This window comes from Gadus morhua, chromosome 12, assembly GCF_902167405.1.
Source record: "Gadus morhua chromosome 12, gadMor3.0, whole genome shotgun sequence".
In the NCBI taxonomy this organism is placed as follows: Eukaryota; Metazoa; Chordata; class Actinopteri; order Gadiformes; family Gadidae; genus Gadus; species Gadus morhua.
In genome coordinates this window covers 12,648,043-12,668,482 of record NC_044059.1, presented here as the reverse complement: position 1 = coordinate 12,668,482, position 20,440 = coordinate 12,648,043, and the positions used below count along the sequence as shown (strand labels likewise).

Genomic DNA, 20,440 nt, shown 5'->3' with positions numbered 1-20,440 from the left:
CATTTCTAATTAGGTTTTGGGGAATTTATCGAACAAACATTAGCTTAGTTAGTTAGCCTTCAGCAGGCTTACCGTTTAATTACTTGGATAGTGTAAACATGGTTGTATTTGGCGTAACCTCAAATCCTCACCAAGTAAAATCGTTCTTTTCGTAGAATGGATGGTTCCTCCAAAAAACGTTATATATATATAACTGTACTTATGCCAATATCCCAACTAGCTTCTGACTTTTCACTGCGCCCACCTGGCAGCTTCCCGCCGTTGTGTGCGTAAACGAACGCAGGTGAACGTGATCAGCAATGACGACTTTAGAGGGGCGGGGTTTAACGTTAGTCATTTGCTGATATGGCCAAACGAAACTAAACATTTATTTGATCAAATAATGGCTGAATCTTTACCACTCAGTGCCGTTCAGTTAAATAATCTTCCAGTATATATATATAATCAGTCTACTAGTTGGTACGATCTACTGGAGGATAAAAGCATATTGAGAATTTATATTACCAAATATGTGATTTATTCTAAAAAAGAGGCATTGCAGAAAAGTGATTAATGTAAAAAATACTGACTTCTGGCACATTAAAATAATTCCCATCTACCAAATCCAATTGTTCTTAAATTATTCCAAGTCCTGTTCAGAGACCAAATTACAAACCACAAAAGTTCTGAGGGCACAAGAAGGATTTTCAATTTTTATTGTATTTTTTTGGACAATTTCATTTCCAGTGTCGTCCATAAATCGTTCACTTTTTATTTGCATAATCTTTCATTCAGGGCTAGAATGATAAAAGCCAAAATGGGGTGGCTGTTAATACTTGTAATAGCAGCTCACAGTCACATCTCATCCTCAGAACGACAGCGAAATCTGAACCAGGGGAGGCCCCGACGTTTCCAAAAGCTTGTACAAACGGGAACGTTTAGCGGACGTTTCAGGTGCGCCTTCAAAGTGAACCCCCCTCCCCCTGTCTAGTCCGCACTCACTCCGTCCTGCTCGGATCATTCTAGCGATAAGGCTAATAGAGAGAGGGCCATTGCTAGGTTCAAACAAAACTGCATAGCAGACGGAAGACAAACGGACTGGACACTGACCCAATACCAAGGATGTGGAAACACAGATCACACAGGAACATCACACGGGGACATCGTTGGCACAGGGGAAGGGGTACAGGGGGGGAGGGGGGGGCTGGTGGAGGGAGGGGTCTACACTTAGCTCGGACATGATCAGATTGTTTTTTTAAAAAGTAAACGGACACCATTTTGAATGTTTCAGCAAAATACAAAAACGCATGATAGTGCGTGGGGGGGGGGGGGGGGGAGATGGAGGGGAACGGGGGAGTTTGTTCTGTTGACGTGCGGTCTCATTGCAGTCGAGGTTCCCATCGGAGCCTCCGATATCTGGCAGTATGAGGATGTGAGCCGTTCCGCCGCGGTCGCAACGAAACGATAGCCCGTGCGTCGGAAAATAAAGTCAACGTTGAGTGTTTTGATAAGGCGGTACACACGATGTGCAACACTGCTCGACCACACTACCCAGAAGCAGACGGAGGGATCAACGAGACCGTAGGGAAGGAGCTGTGCTCGACGACAACGACACGATTCACTCGGCTACATCGGGATTGGCAGGAGGGGGCGGAGCCACAGACCGCACCGGGTCGGCCATGTTGAAATACTTTAAAACCGCCGCCGCCCCACCCTGCAAAGGCAACTAAGAACGACAGCTCGGGATCCGTTAGGTTTTCTTTTGTTAGTCAATTCCCAAAGTTGTCCTCTCATCTTAAAATTTTGGTATATAACGACTTTTGAAACCACAATGAAATGCACGGTCTAGAGATAGATAAAAGGTAGTGATAGGCGGCTGATTGTTTACAGACTAAACCATGGCTTTCCTACGGACAGTTGACAGTATTAGACACAGAGCTTAGAGTCATTACAGCTTATGGAAAAGCACTTCGGACCAGGTGGGTTGGACTGAAGAGGGTCGTCAGGGGGTCAGCGGTCAGTCCAGGTCACCATGACGATAGAGAGAGGGGGGGGGCCGGAGGTCAGGGGACTGGACTTCTTTGCGGTTCCTTGGAGAGCGGGCGTTCCGGGCGTTAGAAGCGCTTGGGTCCCCAGGGGGACGCCTTGGCCGCCACCGGAGCGCCGAAGCTCGGGAAGTCCTCGGAGCTGCTCATGTCGGGAGCCTGGAGACAGGAAGTGGAGGAGGAAGTGGTCAGTCGGGTCCGCCGTTTAAACACCAGTGCTGTGTTCCAATATCCATACTTCCATGAGTACACTTAAACGTAGTACATTATCCGCACTCAGTAAGTGAGCTAATTTTCAGATGTCAGTGTTGTTCCAAATCGAATACTCCGTGGCGTACTAACCGGAAATTACGATCACGACTGCCGCCGCGTCTCCTCCCCCGCAATCAACATCCCGCTTTGAGCGGTGAACCCTTTACCCCTTGCAACTATAAAAACTATGAAATGACTATTTAAGCAGGCTATGTGGAAAATGCGCCGACTTTGGCTCAGCCTGGCTCCGCCCTCTTCCGCTACTTAGCTAAGATGGCTGCCGTTGAGTACGAAAAGTGTACATCGACCCACACTTCGCGATTTGACCGTTTTGAGTACCCCATCCGGGTCCTTTCAGTACACTTATTTTCGCCCGATCTGAATTGGAACGCCTTACGTACTCAAACTAAGGCTAGTAAGTACGGATAGTATGGATATTGTAACACAGCACAGGTGGAGAGTTCAAAGTTGACACAAGGAAAAAAATAAATGGCATCTAATAACTATAACTAGCTCATGCTAGTGCCACCATAATGTTAGCCCATGCTATGCTTCATGATGGCGATATCTCCTGCTAGTAAACCCTTATAACATTAGCTCATGCTAGTCACCCACCACACTGTGAGCTCATGCTAGCTAGCCCCGTTGACTGACCTTCTCGGTGCCGGTGGTCCAGGGGGCCTCACGCACCACGAAGCCCTTGGAGGGGCCCCGGGGCTCGTCCCCGGACGACGCACTGCCGCCGCCGGAGGACCGCATGTACGTCATGTTGTCCTCCTTCTCCGCCACGTCGCCCAGCTGGAAGAGAGGACAGCGGAGCGTTAGCAGCAGCCGCATGCGGCTGGAGCGCTGACCGAGGAGCTGGACTACATCAGCCATTAAACATTATTACTTATGTCCTGATACTTGGTCATGGCTTAATGCAGAGGGTCACATCCCAGACCATGTTTAGTCACTCGTCATTGATGCAACAATGATTATTGAACAAACAGGAACCGTTCCTGCTGTCAGGTGAACAGATCGCCCAACACAAAGTGAGGCGCCCCAGAGCCGGGTGCTCTGAGGAGACGGGAGAGAGGCGGGACGTACGTATTCCTCCTCCAGGTTCAGCAGGTGGTCGATGGCCTCGTCCACCAGCTCCGGGCGCCCCGTCACCGTCACCAGGTTGGGGTCGGGGGACCCGCTCTGGGGGAACTTCAGGTCCACCTGGGGAACACAGCGGTTGGTAAACGGACTGCATTCATACCGCGCTTTCCTAACCAGTGGCCACTCAAAGCACTTCACAATATTGCCTAGCATTCACCCATTCCTGCACACATTCACACACCGACGGCGGAGTCAGCCACGCAGGGCGACAGCCGGCTCGTCAGGAGCAGTCAGGGTGAGGCGTCTTGTTCAGGGACGCCACGACACTCGGCTAAGAGGAGCCGGGGATCGAACTAGCAACCTTCCGGTTACTGCTCTAGCTCCTTAGCCTCATGCCGCCCAAATGATGCAAGTCGGAAGGCTCTAGAAAATGTCCCTCAGCCTCCCCCCCTTCACCCTCAGCTCTGCCCAGCCCTACTCTCCGCCCCGCTCACCTTGAACTCTTCCATGATCTTGCGGATGCCCTTCCCGCGGCCCCCGATGATGCGTGCGTGGACGCGGCTGTCCAGCGTTATCTCCTCTGAGATCAACTCCTCCAGCTCGTCCACCAGGGCCTTGATCGCGTCACGCGCCGCAATGGCGTTGGGCTCATAGCCCATGATGCTGATCTGGTCCTGAACAGATAAAACACACACACACACACACACACACACACACACACACACACACACACACACACACACACACACACACACACACACACAGGTCACGACCTCTGCAGAAGACGTCAGGCGCACTACAGAAACACAAGCATTGTAAATATGTGTATGCAATAAACTTGATATGAAATGGACCTGAATTTATGGGCCTTTGAATATGATCTACCTATCTATACACACATTTTATATCATATTGGAAACATTCATATCGAAAAGCTTGGGCTAAAAAAAATTAAATAATGATATTCTCTAGAAATAAAGCCACATCAATTTCCATTCTTTAGAAAGTAAGCCTAGTTATGCTCCATGCTATAGGAATAAAGTTAAATGACGCCCAATGCTTTACGTACTTTAAGCTACGCCCTGTTCAAATAATAAAATGCTCAACCCTAGCCTATACAGAGGGTATAGCAGTGCTTTACCAGGTTATTGTTCTACATTAAAGAAGCTAAGCCAAGTTAAGTCTATAGCAGGTTCTTGTTCTATATAAACAAAGCTATGCTAAGCTAAGGCTAAACAGGTTGCTGTACCAGGTAAGTGTTCTACATAAACAAAGCTATGCTAAGCTAAGGCTAAAGCAGGTTGCTGTACCAGGTTCTCGTCGTTCTTCTCGGGGAACTGGATGTTGACGTCGTGCTCAGTTCGGATGGTGGTGATCACGGCTCCCTTGCGGCCGATGATCTTGGGGTGATACTTTGGATCCACAGTGATGGTCAGCTTGAAGCTCCTGAGAGCCTAAACACACAACACACACACAAATAATAAACTCAAGCTCAATATCAAAAGACCATAAGTCCTCCGGAGTAAGCCGGGAAAACAATTAGACACTGGTCAAGTTGACTAGTCTTATCATGGAAACAAAAGCTCCATTTGATTGAATTTTAAGTTATTAGAGAGGCGAGGCAGACTACAAAGCTCACTGTCATTACTACTCCCCGCCAGCAGGGGGCGCCTGCACTCACCCTGTCCTCCTGCTCCAGCTGCAGCTCCTTGACACGCTCCAGCAGGCCCTCGCGGGCTCGGTCCAGGTGATTGGCCAGGCCCGTGATGGAGATTATGTCACACTGCAACTCCGGAGAAGGCACTTGAATGTTGACCTGGCGGGAGAAAGCAACGCAGACAACGTCATCACAGGGCTTCAGACGTGGGCGTGCTGCATGAGGACTCCAGATGGGTCTTCATTATGGGTGGCTTGTGGGGGTCTTGAGATAGAATGAGTACAAACCTCGAACTCGTCCATCATCTTGCGGATCCCGCTCCCCTTCTGCCCGATGATGTAGCGGTGGAGGTCGAAAGGCACTTCTACCTCGGTGGTGACCGGGACCAAGGCCTGCGACACACGAGATAGAGTTACACGTTATACCAGACGCACAAAACCTCCCACGCTATGAATCTCCATGGTAACCTGATAATGAGGGGTCCTACGGTACAAACCGCATTGTGTAAATTGAGGTGAAGGTGGGTAGGCAGTTTGATTTAGGACTGCAGATAAACGCGCATGAGTCACTTTTAAAAGCAGTGCCACGGTGATCACCAGAGGCACATTAAGAAAAGGTAGGACTTAAGGGACTATTGGGTTTACCTTGCAGCTAGATTTTAACATTCCTCTTCATCGTTATCTGGACACAACATTGCACACATGAAAGTTAAACTACTAGTAGACAATGACATCTTTTGTGTACTGGTTCTTCACAACGTCACAACAAACCGGGAATCCCTTCGACCTCCCAAACCCAACCCCAGGAGGTTGTCCCTAGCCCCCCTTCCTCCCAACCAATCAGACGACAGCGGGTGACCTCTCACCTTCAGCGCCTCCACGGCGGCCTCGCAGCGCTCCTTGCGGCCGGAGATCACGATGACGTCACACTTCTTGGGCGCGGCCGGGTCCACGACGGGCGGCTCCACCTTCACCTCGCCGTCGGGCACCTCCCCGTTCTCCTGGATCACCGCCTCGGCAGGAGGAGCAGGAGCGGGAGGAGGAGGAGCTGGGGAGGAGGAGCCGAGGACCGCGGGGGAGTCATGACCGCTTCATGTACGCACTCATCGTCCGTCACACGTACTGGCACTTAAAAATAGTACTTAGCATTGTGTAGCGTCTTATCCTAGCCGTCTCTGTTGTGCACGGGGAATGGGTTAACCTAGAGATTGTTAGTGCTTGGCACTTGGTTCTATGAACATCCTCACTGTACCGACAGAGATATATTGTCGTTTCTCATTCTTCTGACAAATTTACTTATTGTAAATCGCTTCGGAGTGTGATAAATGCCCTCAATGTCAATGTAACACGACTAGAAGATCAACCTGATAACTTAACATTACCATATTCTATTCTGAAGTACATTCTGCATCACCTATGCAAGAAGATCCGATGATTACCTACATTCATAAACAGCAGACACAACGGATAATATCTATTAACACGTTTTAGAGTTCAGCTCAACATTAGGACCCTAACCGCTTCCGTGATGGGATTCGTCTGGAACCCCTTTTTAGTCCAACCATGGCATTTCCTCTATTCCCTAGAACCATCTCGCTCCACCTCGGAGAACTACTGAATGCTTAGCTCAATGCATTTCTATCTGTACCCATCCACATTATAGCTGCTCTGTGGTCTGCGTCCTCTTTAGTCCCTGCTTCTGAAAGTCCTTCATCGTTGTAACAGTCCTTCCCGGCGGGGGGCTCACCGTTGGGGTCCTCGCGGTCGGGGAACTTGATCTGCACGTTGTGGTCTTTGGTGATCTGCTGGATGCGGGACCCCTTGGGGCCCATGATGGAGCGGTGGAACCGCTGCGTGATGACGCACTCGATGGTCACCTGGGCGTCCTGGGAGAGAGAGAGACGGGGCAGAGAGCGCTCAGAACCTCCTGGAGCGTCTCAACGCGTTCACGCCGCGTTTTAATTCCCACTACGGCGCTGTGCTTTATGCAGCGTCACCCTGGAGTTCTGTCTGGGCTGAGTAAAGCACAGCGCCGTGTTGCATTTGCATCTTATCAGGGGAGACATAAACCCCGTCGCTATGGTCACCAGAGTAGAGATTATCCGATTGCATTTTCTTCCTTCCCGATACCTGAACTAGAGTATCGGCCGATAGAGTGTCTACCGATACACTATCTAGCATTGTTACTACTAATTATACTTGAAACTTAATTCTAATTGAAGGGTTCTCTTGCGATGACAACAATGTGCAGTCGGTTCACTTACCGTCGACAATTAATTTAGAACTGGATCATTTACAATACATTTGCATGAGCATCCATGTTTGTCCGACTTGGTGGCTCGAACACACGAAGGTCGGCGATAACGCAGGTCCCATTTCGACTGCACCTCCGACAATAAACGAATGCAGCATAACACTGCACTGTTTGTGATGTTCTAGGCATCGGTTGTAAATGAACCATCGTGTCGTGACATGAGCCATGTGATGGTCTCAGCACATAGACTTGCGTACTCCCCGATAACCAATACGGCCTTTTAGGCACCATCGGAGGAATTTCTGATACCGGTATGGGAACAACGCGACTGGAGAGCCTTGACCTGCACGCCCGTCGACGAGAGAGTCAGAAGCCTTGGGCAGAGCTACGGTAACAACCGGGCTGTGTTTAGACGGCGCCGCCCGCCGCCCACTCACCAGGTCCTCGATGATCTCCTGCATGCGCTTCTTGGCCGCCTCCACGCAGTCCTTGGCGCCCTTCAGCGTGACCTTCTCGCTCTGGGAGCCCGTGCGGGGGAAGCTGACCATCACACCGCCGTACTCGTCGGCGATGTCGCGCAGCACCTGGCCGCGGCGCGCCACGAAGTAGCGGTGGTGCTTGGGGTCCACGCTCATGGTGTCCTCCACCACGTTGTCCTGGGGGTGAGGGGGGGGGGGGCAACCAGGTCACACTCTGCAGCACAGACTGCCTCACATAACTAGTTTAAACTAGTTATGAGACGAGTACAGACGAGGCCTTTACCTGGTCGCCTCGTACAAAATACATTATTTTAATCCTTTGTTGCCTTTAGTTAAAGAGGCATCACCGATCCGTCCCCAACAACGCGTCACTCTTGTTGTGGTTTAGTCGTTATGTGCAGAATTTCCACATTAACACGTTTTATTAAGTTAAGGCATAGATCCAGGCAACAACAAAGAAACTGGACAAATCTGGGAGGAGAGATGCAGCGTCGTATATACAAGGTTATGTCCGAAATGCGAGATAAATGTATTTACAGAAAGTAAACTAACGTATAAATAAAAGATTAAACAGTACAGCCGGGAACACAAACCTCTAGAAAAGCGTATTGGATATGAGATAGTCACTATCTGTGGGACATCTGTTAAACGCTACCAGTCCACACAGGACTTCTAAAAGGCGTGGTGCACTGACCAGACTCCTGATGAGCTCCTCCAGCTCCTTGGTGGCCTCCTTCACAGCCTCCTCCGTGCCCACCACCGTGATGAGCTCCTGGTCCTGGTCCTCCGCCGTGGGGAAGATGATCCGCGCCCCCGTGCTGTCACGCACCTTGCGGATGTTCCCGCCGCCCTTCCCGATCAGGAACTTGTGGTACTCCGGCTTGGCGCGCAGCTCCGCCGTGTGGCTCTTGATTTGCTGGGAGGAGACAGGGTGGGTTCATCATCAACAGGGGACAGACGGGTCATCAACAGGGGCAGACGGGTCATCGTCAACAGGGGACAGACGGGTCATCAACAGGGGACAGACGGGTCCTCATCAACAGGGGACAGAAGGGTCATCATCAACAGGGGTCAGACAGATTTGCTAGGAGGAGACAACGTCCGGGGACAGACGGGTCCTCGTCCGGGGACAGACGGGTCCTCGTCCGGGGACAGTCGGGTCCTCGTCCGGGGACAGACGGGTCCTCGTCCGGGGACAGTTCAAGCCAGTCTGTAGTCTAGTCTATATTTTCTACACGTTGTGTTTACGAGTACATAGAAGCTCAACAGGGAATATTGGTGTACTTTTGTGACTCGTGTTGCAGACCTAGTCTGATATATTGGACCCGTCACATTATTTATTTTCAGGAGCACGGTGAGCTCTCAAGTCAGATGGAAGCGGTCACGTGCCGTCTAGTGCCCCCTTATCCCAACAGTACGGAGCCAGGTCCGAGACCCCAGCCCGCCCCCTCGGGCTCCCCACCCACCTTCTCCTCGGCCAGGGCCAGCAGCTGCTGCTTGGCCTTCTCCACCTCCTCAGCCGGCCCGCGGATGGTGACCTTGTCGACGCCCGAGCCCTCGGTGGGGAAGTGGATGTGCACGCCTCCGCACTCCTCCATGATGGAGCGCACGAAGCGCCCCTTGGAGCCGATCAGGGAGTTGTGGAGCTTGGAGGGGATGGACACCTCCAGCTCCGTGATGTTGGCCTGGAGGACGCCGAGGGGAGAGAGGGAGGTTAGAGAGACGGTCGTTGGGCCGGTCAGTCCACTCTCGGGTCTGAATTATTCAACACAGCATCACCGTTTACATTAACATTCAGCAGACGCTTTTACCCAAAGCAAGTTACAATAAGTACATTTGTCAGAAGGAAGAGAGACAACAATATATCGGTACAGTAAGGATGTTCATAGTAACAAGTTCCAAGCACTAACAATCACTAGGTTAACCCATTCCCCGTACACAACAAGGATAGCTAGGATAAGAGGATCACCAATACCACCACCATCATCCTCATCATCGTCCTCACTCACCAGCTCTTTCTGGATTGCCAGGATGCGGGTTCTTGCGGCTTCACAGGCAGGTCTCTTGCCGGTGATGACGATCATCTCAGAGTTGCTGTTCTCGGCAGGCAGGTCGATTTTGGTGTTAGTTTCCTCACGGATCTAAAGGAGATGAGACGAACAGCTCTAGTCAGCCTCAAAACATGTAGAATGCAGGAGGGGGAAGTTGAGCCCATCTTTGGTTCCTCACCTTCTTGATGTTGGCTCCTCCCTTTCCGATGATGTTCTTGTGGAACTGCTTGAAGATGGGGACCAGGAGGGTGTAGCCGTTCTCCACCTGGCAGAACCACAAGGGGGGAGGAGACATGAGTCACAGCTCTACCAAGCACCACTTTAACAAAGCCCTGGCTAGCTCCGGTTGTTAGCATAGCCTTGGCTTGACTATGGCCCAACAGTATAGCATTGATTAGCATGTACTAGCATAGCATTTATTGGCCATGGCTAGTGTTGACATATTGTCTTGGATCCCTGTATAATTTTTTATATAAATGATAAATACCAAGTATTCCAAACGGAGCGTACCATTTCAGCCACCACCTTCTGCATGAACTTGAAGCATTTCTCCACCTCCGTGTGCGGCCCGCGCAGCTGAACGATGTTGCTCTTCTGGGCAGGGTCGGGGAAGTTGATGATGACCTGAGGGGACGGACAGTTACAGCCCACGGGGATAGACAGTCACAAAATGGGACCAAGCAGATACAAATAAACGGTCAGTATTTATAAAAACGTGTTTTTATCCAAAGAGGCAGTGAGTTCACATACAGGTGAAGTAGGGGAACTCTGCAGGTAGACTGCGGACGCTGGGGACCGAGCCAAGTACTGGTCAGCTGAGAGTTGAGGATCCCAACGACAACAACACCATCATACACAAAGCTATCAGGACACTGTTTTCGGTTGATCTTACCTCTGGGAATTTGTCACGAACTTCTTTGATCTTCTCCCCCTTCTGGCCGATGATGGCTCTGTGGAACCGCTGCTCAATGATCAGGTCCTTGGTGCGCTCGTTCTCCTGCAAGAGACACAAGAACCCCTCAGTGAACCGCTCAGTGAACCGCTCAGTGAACCGCTCAGTGCCCTCTGAACACAGAAGGGTTCGGATCCAAGATGGCCATGAGGTTTCCCCTAATACCGTTAACGTCAAGACTAGGGCTGGGTATCGAGGCTAATTTCCTAAATCAATTCGATTCATAAAGGTCCTGAATCAATTAATCACGATTCGATTCAATCTGCTCTTAAATAATGAAAATGGCTCAACTGTGTCACAAAATACAAATGTACTTTATTTTTTCTCTTCATCTTAAACTACAGGTTTTTAAATGAAACCTTGTAAATTGGACAGTTTAAACTTGAGCTGTAAACAAAACTGTCTCAAGTATCAAAAGTGCAATTTTCAAATTAGAAAGGAATTGCGAACTTCAACATTCCGTCACTGCAAATTGCATCAAGGCATTGTTCATTAAAGTGCAAAGATAATGGTAACAAAACTAAAAAATATAAAATCGATCTCATGCCATATGAATTCGATATTGCAAACTTTTAATGACATCGATCCAAAATCGATTAAATCTATTTTCTTACCCAGCCCTAGACACGGCTAAAGTAAACGCTAACATTACAGAGAGTTAAGGACCTTATGCCCTCCTTATTGAACTAGATGGGCGTACTCAGACCAGGCCAGCGGGGGCTCGAGGGTCCGGCCGTACTGACCATGCGTGACGCCAGCTCCAGCAGCTCCTTCCGGGCGTCCTGAACCCCCTGGGGGTCCCCCTCGATGCGGATCAGGGTGCTCTTCTCGTTGTCGGGGGGGATGCGGACCGTCACCTTGTGCAGCTCCTTGATGCGGTTGACTGGACAACGACAAACGCAGCGATGAGGAGGGAGACCGGCGGTTTGAGCGCCGCCCGGCTATGAGTGGCGGATACATCCCGTCTGACGGAAACACTTTCCTTCTTTACATTATTTTTATTCTGATGTTGAAAAAATATAAATGAAAGGGTAAATATCGAAATGAAAGCCTTTTCTTCAGCTTTATGATGCAGGAATAGTTTTGAGCCAAGTAGTCGCAGTGGCGTTTCTCCTCAGGCATACTTGGTGCGGACATCATGGGGAGACGTATATGCTCTACCAGTGAAGTCTTTAAACCAATTCTGTTAATGATCCTTGATTTCTGATGGAGGACTAGAGTGACTGAACTCAATGTCAAACACAAGCATCCGGCAGCCCTGTGGGGTTCCAGAGCCACCACGTTGTGTTTCGTTGCTTCCTCTCGGAGGTATAAACCAGTTATTACAGCGCGGCACAAGCTGCCTAACCTTCTCAGGCCTCCTTCATATTATTCAGCAACGACAGCTACAACAGAGGAATGAAGAGCGACTGCATTGTCCCCTCCCAGCCCGGCCGTGCTCCAACACTACTCACTGTTGGCTCCTCCTTTGCCGATCAAGTGTCGGTGGAACTTGGGATCCACGCTAATCTCGGTGTAATCCATACGGTTCCCCTGGAGAAGAGGAGAGTGACGGGTCGTAAGTTCACTCGACGTTAAGAGCTGCTACTCAGTGGAATGAAAGTCCACAGCACGTCGGAATTCAGGTGCCTCTAATAATCCCCGGGGACAGGGTTTAGGGTAATTGCTCAAGAAACAGGAAATGGAAATGCATGAAAGTCCCTCTAAAAAAAAAAAAAACATGAATGCAAGACAATATAAATAAATCTTATTCAATGATTTTTTTTTGAGTACATAGAAAAGCGCTATATAAAACGAATGCATTATTTTATTTTTTTTACACAGAACTCATGAAGGCCTTTGGGGACTTCTTGGCTTTAAGAGTGGCGCCTCTTACCAGATCAAGGACCATGGCTTCGATCTCCAGCTGCACCATCTGCAGGTCTTTGGTGGGGCCTTCGAGAGTGATCCTGTCCTCTCCCTCCGTGAACTCGATGTGCACCTGGAGGAGGTGGAAGAAGAACCGCTTGTTAACACTCAGGTTCATCAACGAACCAGACTGCTCTTCTGTAGATCCGCTCCTCAGACCTTGGGCTAGGCGAGGAATGGAGTGTTGATCGTGATTTCGATTTTAGTGTCAAACGATCACCAAACTAATGTAATCTAGTTGAATATTTATTTCATTCATTAAATGTTTTATAGAAATTATAGAACAGCTGGATACATACGTGTACATTTTCAACATTTTGGATATTCTTTTATTTAAAAAAAAAAAAAGGTGACATTTTGAAAGTTCTGTGTTTTTTGGAGAGAAATGCTGAATATAGCTTCATGTTTTCAAACTCAAAAATAATAATTTGAAAACTCATGATTTCAATAATGCCTAAAACCCTGATTTCCTCCATACGGGAGCAACCCTACCTTGGGCATCTGCTGGGTGATCTTGGCCAGGTTCTGCCCCTTCTTGCCGATGATGAAGCGGTGGAGCCAGGAGGGAGCGGACACAGTGGACACGCTGTAGCTGTTGGCCTGAGGGGACAGGAGGGGGGCGGAGGGTGGGTTTACATAAACAAAGCGCGGCGCCCACCTCTGGGCGGGGCCGCCATGGAACACGGGGATGACTAGCCAAACCAGACGGACCGCATCGATGTCACACGCCCAAATAAGGTAAATAATGAGGTCACCAGTGTGACCAAATAGAACAGAATCTCTTAGATTTTCTGTGTTTGGTTACTCGTTTTGGTAATTACCTAATTCAAATGTCCTAAGCCAAGTATTTTCCACATATCTGGTCAAATTTAACTACTTTTTCCACTGAAAGAAAACGCACAAGTGATTCTAAATTTGAACACACTGCAGTTTGCTCTAACGTTATGAAGATCTGCAGTGGGCAGATTTCTGTTTTGATGCGAGCCACGTCAAAGAATATTGTGTCACCATTGTGACAGAAAAAAGCTTTCTGAATGGAATGAGTAGGGCCGTCAACACATCATCCTGTAGGTTCAGAACCAACACCACAGGGAACCGACACCACAGGGAACCGACACCACAGGGAACCGACACCACAGGGAACCGACACCACAGGGAACCAACACCACAGGGAACCCTTCCACCGGCCGACTAGGGCTTGGAACCCAGAAGGTCGCAAGGTAGACAGTTCCCCTACATTCAGAACCCAACCCACCCACCTGGGCCCGGGCCCAGAGCCACCAGCCCCGCTCCCCCTGGTCAGAGACCCACCACCCTCCCCCAGTGCCCCCCCCGTTCCCCTGGTCCTCTACCTTGGTCTAGACCGCCGTGAGGCCCCGACCCCCCCCCCCCCCCTCTCCCCCTGTACCCCCCTGGGCCCCTACCTTGGCGTAGACCTCCGTGAGGGCCTGTCCCAGGCGGTCGGGCTCCCCGCGCAGGATCACGGTCTCCAGGGCGCTGTCGGACGGAGGGATCTCCACCGACACGCCCGTCTTCTCCAGGATCTCCTGCAGGGTGTTCCCCTTGGGCCCGATCACGTACTTGTGCTGAGACTTCTTCACCTCCACGGCGATGGTGGTGGTGTTCTTCTTCTGCAAGGGACAGCGACGGCAAGAACTGCATTTGAACCTCGTCGCTTGAAAAAGGTACTTTCACAGACAAAACGTTTAAATAAGAACGACCAGAGTCGCCAACTCCACCAGAAATAGGTTTCACATACAGCGTGCACCACATTCGACGCCAGTGTTAAAACTACGCTACACCATAGCCTAGAATGGTTATGCTACACGCTAACCGAGCCGCGCTACGTACCTTCTCCTCGTGGACCTTCTTGATCATGGCCACGGCGAGGGCCACCTGCTCCTTCTCCCCGGTGATGACGATCTCCGTCTTGTTGACGCTGGGCGGCGGCACGTTGATGCGCGCGCCCGTCTCAGCCATCATCTCCAGGACCAGCTTGTTGGAGGCACCGGTGATGAAGGGGTGGTACACCTTGTCGATGCTCACCCTCTCCACCGCACGCTTGTCCTGCAGGGGGGGGGGGGGGGGGAAGACACGCGTCGGTGAAGGGGTGAGGAGGTGGGGCAAGGGGATTGAACCCTGAACCTTTGGGTGGCCCTCAAGCACACGCCCTGACCGGGACACAAACGCCGTCGCACACAAGCAGGAAGGTCTGCAGAGGCCGGGTTTGATCTGAATTAGTATTCGCCATCTCACCGGGGGCGCAGGAAGTACAAAGTGTCTCCTTCCTTCGCCAGTCAGACAACTCTATAATGTATTGCAGTCCTTTAGCACGGTATCACACACTGTGAGGGAGTTATCATTAAAAAGCAAGGACCAGTTACCATGTCACACTGCTTTAGTCATGAGATATTATGAACTCCAAAGTAAACCAAAACCTTTAGTTTCATTTTGAATCCATTGAACGCCCAGCCGCTGGACACAGCGCTGTCCAGCCGCCCTTCATATCAAACTCATCTAACTGAACACAGAGTCTGCAGGGGCGCGCTACCTGCTCAGCGGAGATCAGCAGGATCTCGTGCTTGGCCTTCTCCAAGCCCTCCTTGGTGCCAGAGATCTTGATCTGGTTGCTGAGGTCGTCGGGACGCGGGATCTGGATCTTGGTGGCGGTCCGGAGCTCGAGTTCCTGGAGCTTCTCCCCACTCTTCCCGATGACGTAGCGATGGTGTTCCTTGGGGATGGCCACGGTGGAGGACGCCTGCCGGGGAGAAGGGGACACAGGGCAACGCATGAGACGGAGCCCGTGATGCAGTGCAACGCGTTAGACGGAGCCCGTGATGCAGAGCAACGCGTGAGACGGAGCCCGTGATGCAGAGCAACGCGTTAGACGGAGCCCGTGATGCAGAGCAACGCGTTAGATAGAGCCGGAGACAGAGCAACGCGTTAGACGGAGCCCGTGATGCAGAGCAACGCGTTAGATAGAGCCGGAGACAGAGCAACGCGTTAGACGGAGCCCGTGATGCAGAGCAACGCGTGAGACGGAGCCCGTGATGCAGAGCAACGCGTTAGACGGAGCCCGTGATGCAGAGCAACGCGTTAGATAGAGCCGGTGACAGAGCAACGCGTTAGACGGAGCCCGGCTGAGATGCCAGTACACAGCCATGTGTTAGATGGAGCCACTTCCAGTTGGAAGGATATTCAGAATTAAAAATAAATGAAAGTGATCTGTCCACTCCAACAGGCTGTGCGACTGAAGCCAACTAGCATACGGTCGGTGGGAGGGGTTCAGGGAGTGTCGACGGTAATATTATGTCAACAAAGAAGGAGGTACCGGCTGGCCAGCACTCTTTATCTGTATGATACATCAGTTATAGGATAAGACTTTAATGGCATTATTAAAATCCTTATCGTGGCCAATCTACGGGCTAGGCAAGCATACAACTGCATTAGAGACCCCATTATGGCCTCACCAACCCCTCCGTTTGAGATGGACTCATATCAACACAAGGAGGACTTATAACCAAGGATGTTTTCTACAAAGATCGTCTAATGGTTTTCCAGGAGTTCACACTCTTAGTGAGGGAGTATGGCAGCATGGAAAAAAGTGATGTCCCTGTAATTTCAAACAAACTACAATACAATAAAGAGCAAATCAACTGACCTAAAGGGCCAATCAGGTGTAGGCCAATAGGAGTAGAATAACAGGCCAATCACCTCAATTACAGGGTCAATGATAGATGGATGATGGGAGCCAATCAACTGACCCACGGGGACAACCAGAGATCAGTAAGGAAGGGGCACTGACCTGAGTCTGCAGTCGGGACACGATCTCCTTGCGGGCCTTCATGACGGCGTCCAGCTTCCCGGACACCATGATGGACAGGCCCTGGTCCTTGGCCATGGACAGCTCCAGGTGGGCGCCAGTCTTGTGCATGATGTCCACGCACACCTTGGCCTGGTCCCCCTCCCCGAACTGGTTCATGTCCTTGTACTTGCGCTCCTCAAGGGGCACGTGGAACACCTGGTGGGGAGCAGGAGACAACATCCGTAAGATACACGCACGTTCAGAGCTCACCTAGACTCATTTTTTTCCCCTCGATGCCTCGTACACAATACATGCGTCCGTCGACAGATGTGGGCTTTTTGACGTATCCATGCGTTTTCCCGGGTTGTATTACAAAGGAGATTTCATTGGAGAGCGCGTATATTTGCGTAACGCGATCTGACTGGGCGCCGCATGCAAAGTCAATGAGATCTGTCGACGGACGGAGTTAGTGTGAATGCGGGCTTAATGTATGTTGCACGTCCTCGCACTTAAAAAAAGAAAATAGAACTTAGAATTGTGTAGCATCTTACCCTAGCTATCTTTGTTTTATACAGGGAATGGGTTAACCTAGTGATTGTTAGTACTTGGTTCTATGAACATCCTTACTGTACTGACAGCGATATAATGAATCTCTTTCTTCTGACAAATGTACTCATTGTAAGTCGCTTTAGATCTGCTAGAAGCGTCTGCTAAATGTAAATGGGAACGTGTGGGTTGATATGTAAAGATGATAGAGTAAAAACAGGCCAGTACACGGCAAAAAACAAGGCGTTCTGTTGTAGGCATACAAGTGCTTCGAAGTATTCCTCCAGGCCGGGTCCAGTACAACAAGTCAGACAGGATTTCAGTCAGGTGTGATGGAACCGAAGACGATAATGAAAAATGTAGACGTGCTCAGTTCTTGGGTTGGTCATGACTGATGGAGTCATGAGTGAGAGCACTGTTGAGCACCAGGTCCCCGGCTACTAATGCTCTTGAGCACTCCAACAGTTCTACACATTGGTTTCATGACGGCTTCCATGTTAACGGAGCGAATCTAGAGACTTGTACTAGCTTATCAAAGAGTTCCTTGTTGGATCTCAGAAAACATGTGGTTCATACTTCTACCGCCACTCATTTCTGATTGCATGGCTACTCTGAGCTCCCTCTCTGACCCGAGGTCTGAGCAGCACCACCACTTCTGCAATACTTAATGTAGCGTTCCGCTGTGCTCAGCCTCAGGTGCATCCCTTTGGTTAACTAAACAGCTACGACTTCAAACCACCGCCTACCTGGGTGATGACGGACGACTTGAGGGGGCGGAGCTTGGAGGTCCAGGCGTTGGCGGTCTCCTGGGTGCCTTCGGGGGAGGCCGCCTTCTCGGGCAGCGGGGGGAAGGCATCCTTGTAGGTGGGGAGAGCCTCCTCCTCTCCGCTGGCTCCTCCTGCAGCTGGGCAAAAACAGGAGAGCTCAGTAAACAACGACGAGGATGGAGGTCCTGGCACCGCTAAGTTAAACACAGGAGCAGAGCTAGCTCCACCTGCTGCTAGGCGACCCAGGAGCAGAGCTCAGTGCACAACGATGGAGATGAGGAGGCTCTGGCTCCTCCTGCTGCTAGGCGACCCAGGTAGTTATACAGCTCCTCAGGCTGCTAGGCAACTCAGGCAGGAGAGCTCTGTGCACAACAAGGTGACGAGGCCGCGACACCAGTGCAACGGCAGGTTGTCTGGCGTCTCTCTCTCTCTCTCTCTCTCTCTCTCTCTCTCTCTCTCTCTCTCTCTCTCTCTCTCTCTCTCTCTCTCTCTCTCTCTCTCTCTCTCTCTCTCTCTCTCTCTCTCTCTCTCTCTCTCTCTCTCTCTCTCTCTCTCTCTCTCTCTCTCTCTCTCTCTCTCTCTCTCTCTCTCTCCCCCCCCCCCCCCCCCCCCCCCCCCCCCCGAAGCGTCCTTGAGCGACAACCGTAGCCGCGTCAGAGGTCGGGGTTCACCACATCATCGTGTGTGGGGAAGTGAGCGTGCGTGGGCGACTGAGGAGAGAGGCTGTAGGGTGCTCGGAGAGGGGGAGTGCTGGATCTAAGTGCAGTCTGTCTGGAAGAGACCTGCAGTGTGTTTTAGATTTATATACAATTTTAAATCCCAGCAGGATTAAGAGAGTATTCCAAATTCGAGTTCAGGTCAAAATGTAGGTTGTTCAAGGAACCCGGAAGGGAGCCATTGGAGAAGCCCCGCCCCCTGGACCGGGAGCCCCGCCCCCTGGACCGGGAGCCCCGCCCCCTGGACCGGGAGGCCCGCCCCCTGGACCGGGAGGCCCGCCCCCTGGACCGGGAGGCCCGCCCCCTTTGTGTTAGTTAAATAAAGTTCGGTGGAATGAGGTTTGGATGCGTTATTTAAATTAAGTTAGGTGGCCTTAGGAGGGATGTGTTATTTAAATAAATTGTGGTGGAATGAGGTTTGTATGCGTTATTTAAATGAAGACGGAGGGGGGGACGAGGGGGGTGTGGGAGCAGACACTGACCTCCGCCGCTCTGCTCCGTCAGCAGGCCGCTGCGGTGCTCGTTGAAGCGCTCCTGGGTGAGTACAGCGACTGAGCTCATGGTGAATATCGCGTCAACACAGAGTCCGAGGGTGCCCTGCAGAAACACAACAACAACATTAGACCAACGGGTACAGACGTGGGATTTTAATTCCGCCTCTAAAATACATCAGTGATTCAGTAATGTCCTTCTGATAGCACACATTGTTCTTGTTGCGTGGTTAAGTGCATTGTATTGCCGTTATGCACATCAGCTCTACTTGGTATATAGTTTGAGTTCATCGTTACGCTACTCAACGTCACACCCTCTTTCCAAAGTCTATTGCCTTGATTTCAGATGCATCACGACGTTGGGAGCCAGAACCCTTGATCCAAGATGGTCACTGCTTAACTGCGGACATCAGAAATCTAACCCGGAACCTTTGGCCTGAGGGTCAAGCACACCAACCACTAGACTAGACGATCCGGCTCACATGTCGGCATTGTGGAGTCCATTACCACCGACATCAGCGTGCTCTAAGCCACGTTTTCATAGGAGTGCTGATACTTCTAGCATGGACCACTGCAAGACCTCATCAAATCCTTCTAAAATGGCGATACAAATGGGTGTGCCCACTGCTACTTCTACTAGTACTACCCTTCCATTACCTGGCTTCTCCCCACAGGTCTCTGGTGGTTCTCTGTGGAAAGCCGCCCACCCGTACACAGGCTTATCAATACAGGTCAACCTGCAGCCTTGAGAGTTAGGCTGATTAGATAATCCCAAGGTCACTCTGACCCGTGGTTCAATAGTTTATGCGAGGCCTGAGTGAATCCATGTTCAGTCAATAGACCTCATTCATCCATGATGAATGAATGAATACCCCCACCCCGAACGACTGTATAACTAGTAGGAGTAAAAGCTGCAATGTGTGAGCTTGAACCCCTCGTAATGAGATTGCGGGAGACTTCTGAATTCCAAAAGGTTAATTACAGTGTTGTACCCCTTTAACTGGGCGCTGCTGTGGGGGGCGAGCCAGCGTGGCTCAGCTGGCTGGGGGCGGGAATGAGAGGGTTAGGGGAGTCGCCGGATTAAGATTCTTGTAAACAAAGAGGTACGGACTCGCCTGCATCTAGTATCTGTAGGATATATCAGTTATAGGACCTGATTTTATTGAAATCTCTTATCATTCAGCATCAACTACAGAAATGGCAAGGTCATTTTAAGCTACGACCTACTTAAAAATTGTACACCCTGTGACTCTAAAGTCCTTAAGAATGCCTACCCCCCCCACCCAGATGGATACAGCGGGTCGATTTCACACACCCTAGAACACGTATATTTATTTAGAATAGTCGGCCAATTCGAATCTCAAGGAGACGTAAAATAGTCTCAACTACCATCTCCTTCTACAACCTGGTTACAAGTCGCTTGGAATAGTAAGATAACCACAGGGTCCCTACT

At 50.6% G+C, this 20,440-nt stretch overlaps 1 protein-coding gene and 1 non-coding gene across 3 annotated transcripts in view; both read right to left on the bottom strand.

The window, feature by feature from the left end:
- Nucleotides 1–666: 666 nt before the first annotated feature.
- hdlbpa (high density lipoprotein binding protein a) overlaps nt 667–20,440 on the bottom strand; it is a 22,429-nt gene continuing 2,655 nt past the window's right edge. The window contains exons 3-28 of one of the 2 annotated variants that reach the window (XM_030372276.1): nt 18,979–19,093; nt 17,760–17,917; nt 16,468–16,683; nt 15,214–15,420; nt 14,514–14,729; nt 14,087–14,293; nt 13,155–13,262; nt 12,631–12,735; nt 12,209–12,287; nt 11,498–11,637; nt 10,695–10,799; nt 10,313–10,426; nt 9,981–10,067; nt 9,761–9,892; nt 9,218–9,436; nt 8,446–8,667; nt 7,710–7,928; nt 6,766–6,904; nt 5,885–6,066; nt 5,307–5,411; nt 5,044–5,178; nt 4,673–4,816; nt 3,857–4,036; nt 3,366–3,482; nt 2,931–3,074; nt 667–2,183 (exon numbers count right to left, since the gene is read on the bottom strand). In XM_030372276.1, coding sequence (XP_030228136.1) covers nt 2,094–2,183; nt 2,931–3,074; nt 3,366–3,482; nt 3,857–4,036; nt 4,673–4,816; nt 5,044–5,178; nt 5,307–5,411; nt 5,885–6,066; nt 6,766–6,904; nt 7,710–7,928; nt 8,446–8,667; nt 9,218–9,436; nt 9,761–9,892; nt 9,981–10,067; nt 10,313–10,426; nt 10,695–10,799; nt 11,498–11,637; nt 12,209–12,287; nt 12,631–12,735; nt 13,155–13,262; nt 14,087–14,293; nt 14,514–14,729; nt 15,214–15,420; nt 16,468–16,683; nt 17,760–17,917; nt 18,979–19,057 — 3,849 coding nt within the window. In that variant the 5' untranslated portion in view covers nt 19,058–19,093 and the 3' untranslated portion in view covers nt 667–2,093. The remainder of the gene's footprint in view (nt 2,184–2,930; nt 3,075–3,365; nt 3,483–3,856; nt 4,037–4,672; nt 4,817–5,043; nt 5,179–5,306; nt 5,412–5,884; nt 6,067–6,765; nt 6,905–7,709; nt 7,929–8,445; nt 8,668–9,217; nt 9,437–9,760; nt 9,893–9,980; nt 10,068–10,312; nt 10,427–10,694; nt 10,800–11,497; nt 11,638–12,208; nt 12,288–12,630; nt 12,736–13,154; nt 13,263–14,086; nt 14,294–14,513; nt 14,730–15,213; nt 15,421–16,467; nt 16,684–17,759; nt 17,918–18,978; nt 19,094–20,440) is intronic. The other variant, XM_030372277.1, reaches the window with a different exon arrangement.
- On the bottom strand, nt 11,984–12,117 carry LOC115556457 (small nucleolar RNA SNORA47). Its single transcript, XR_003979034.1, has one exon. It is a non-coding gene; the product is annotated as a small nucleolar RNA SNORA47 (small nucleolar RNA).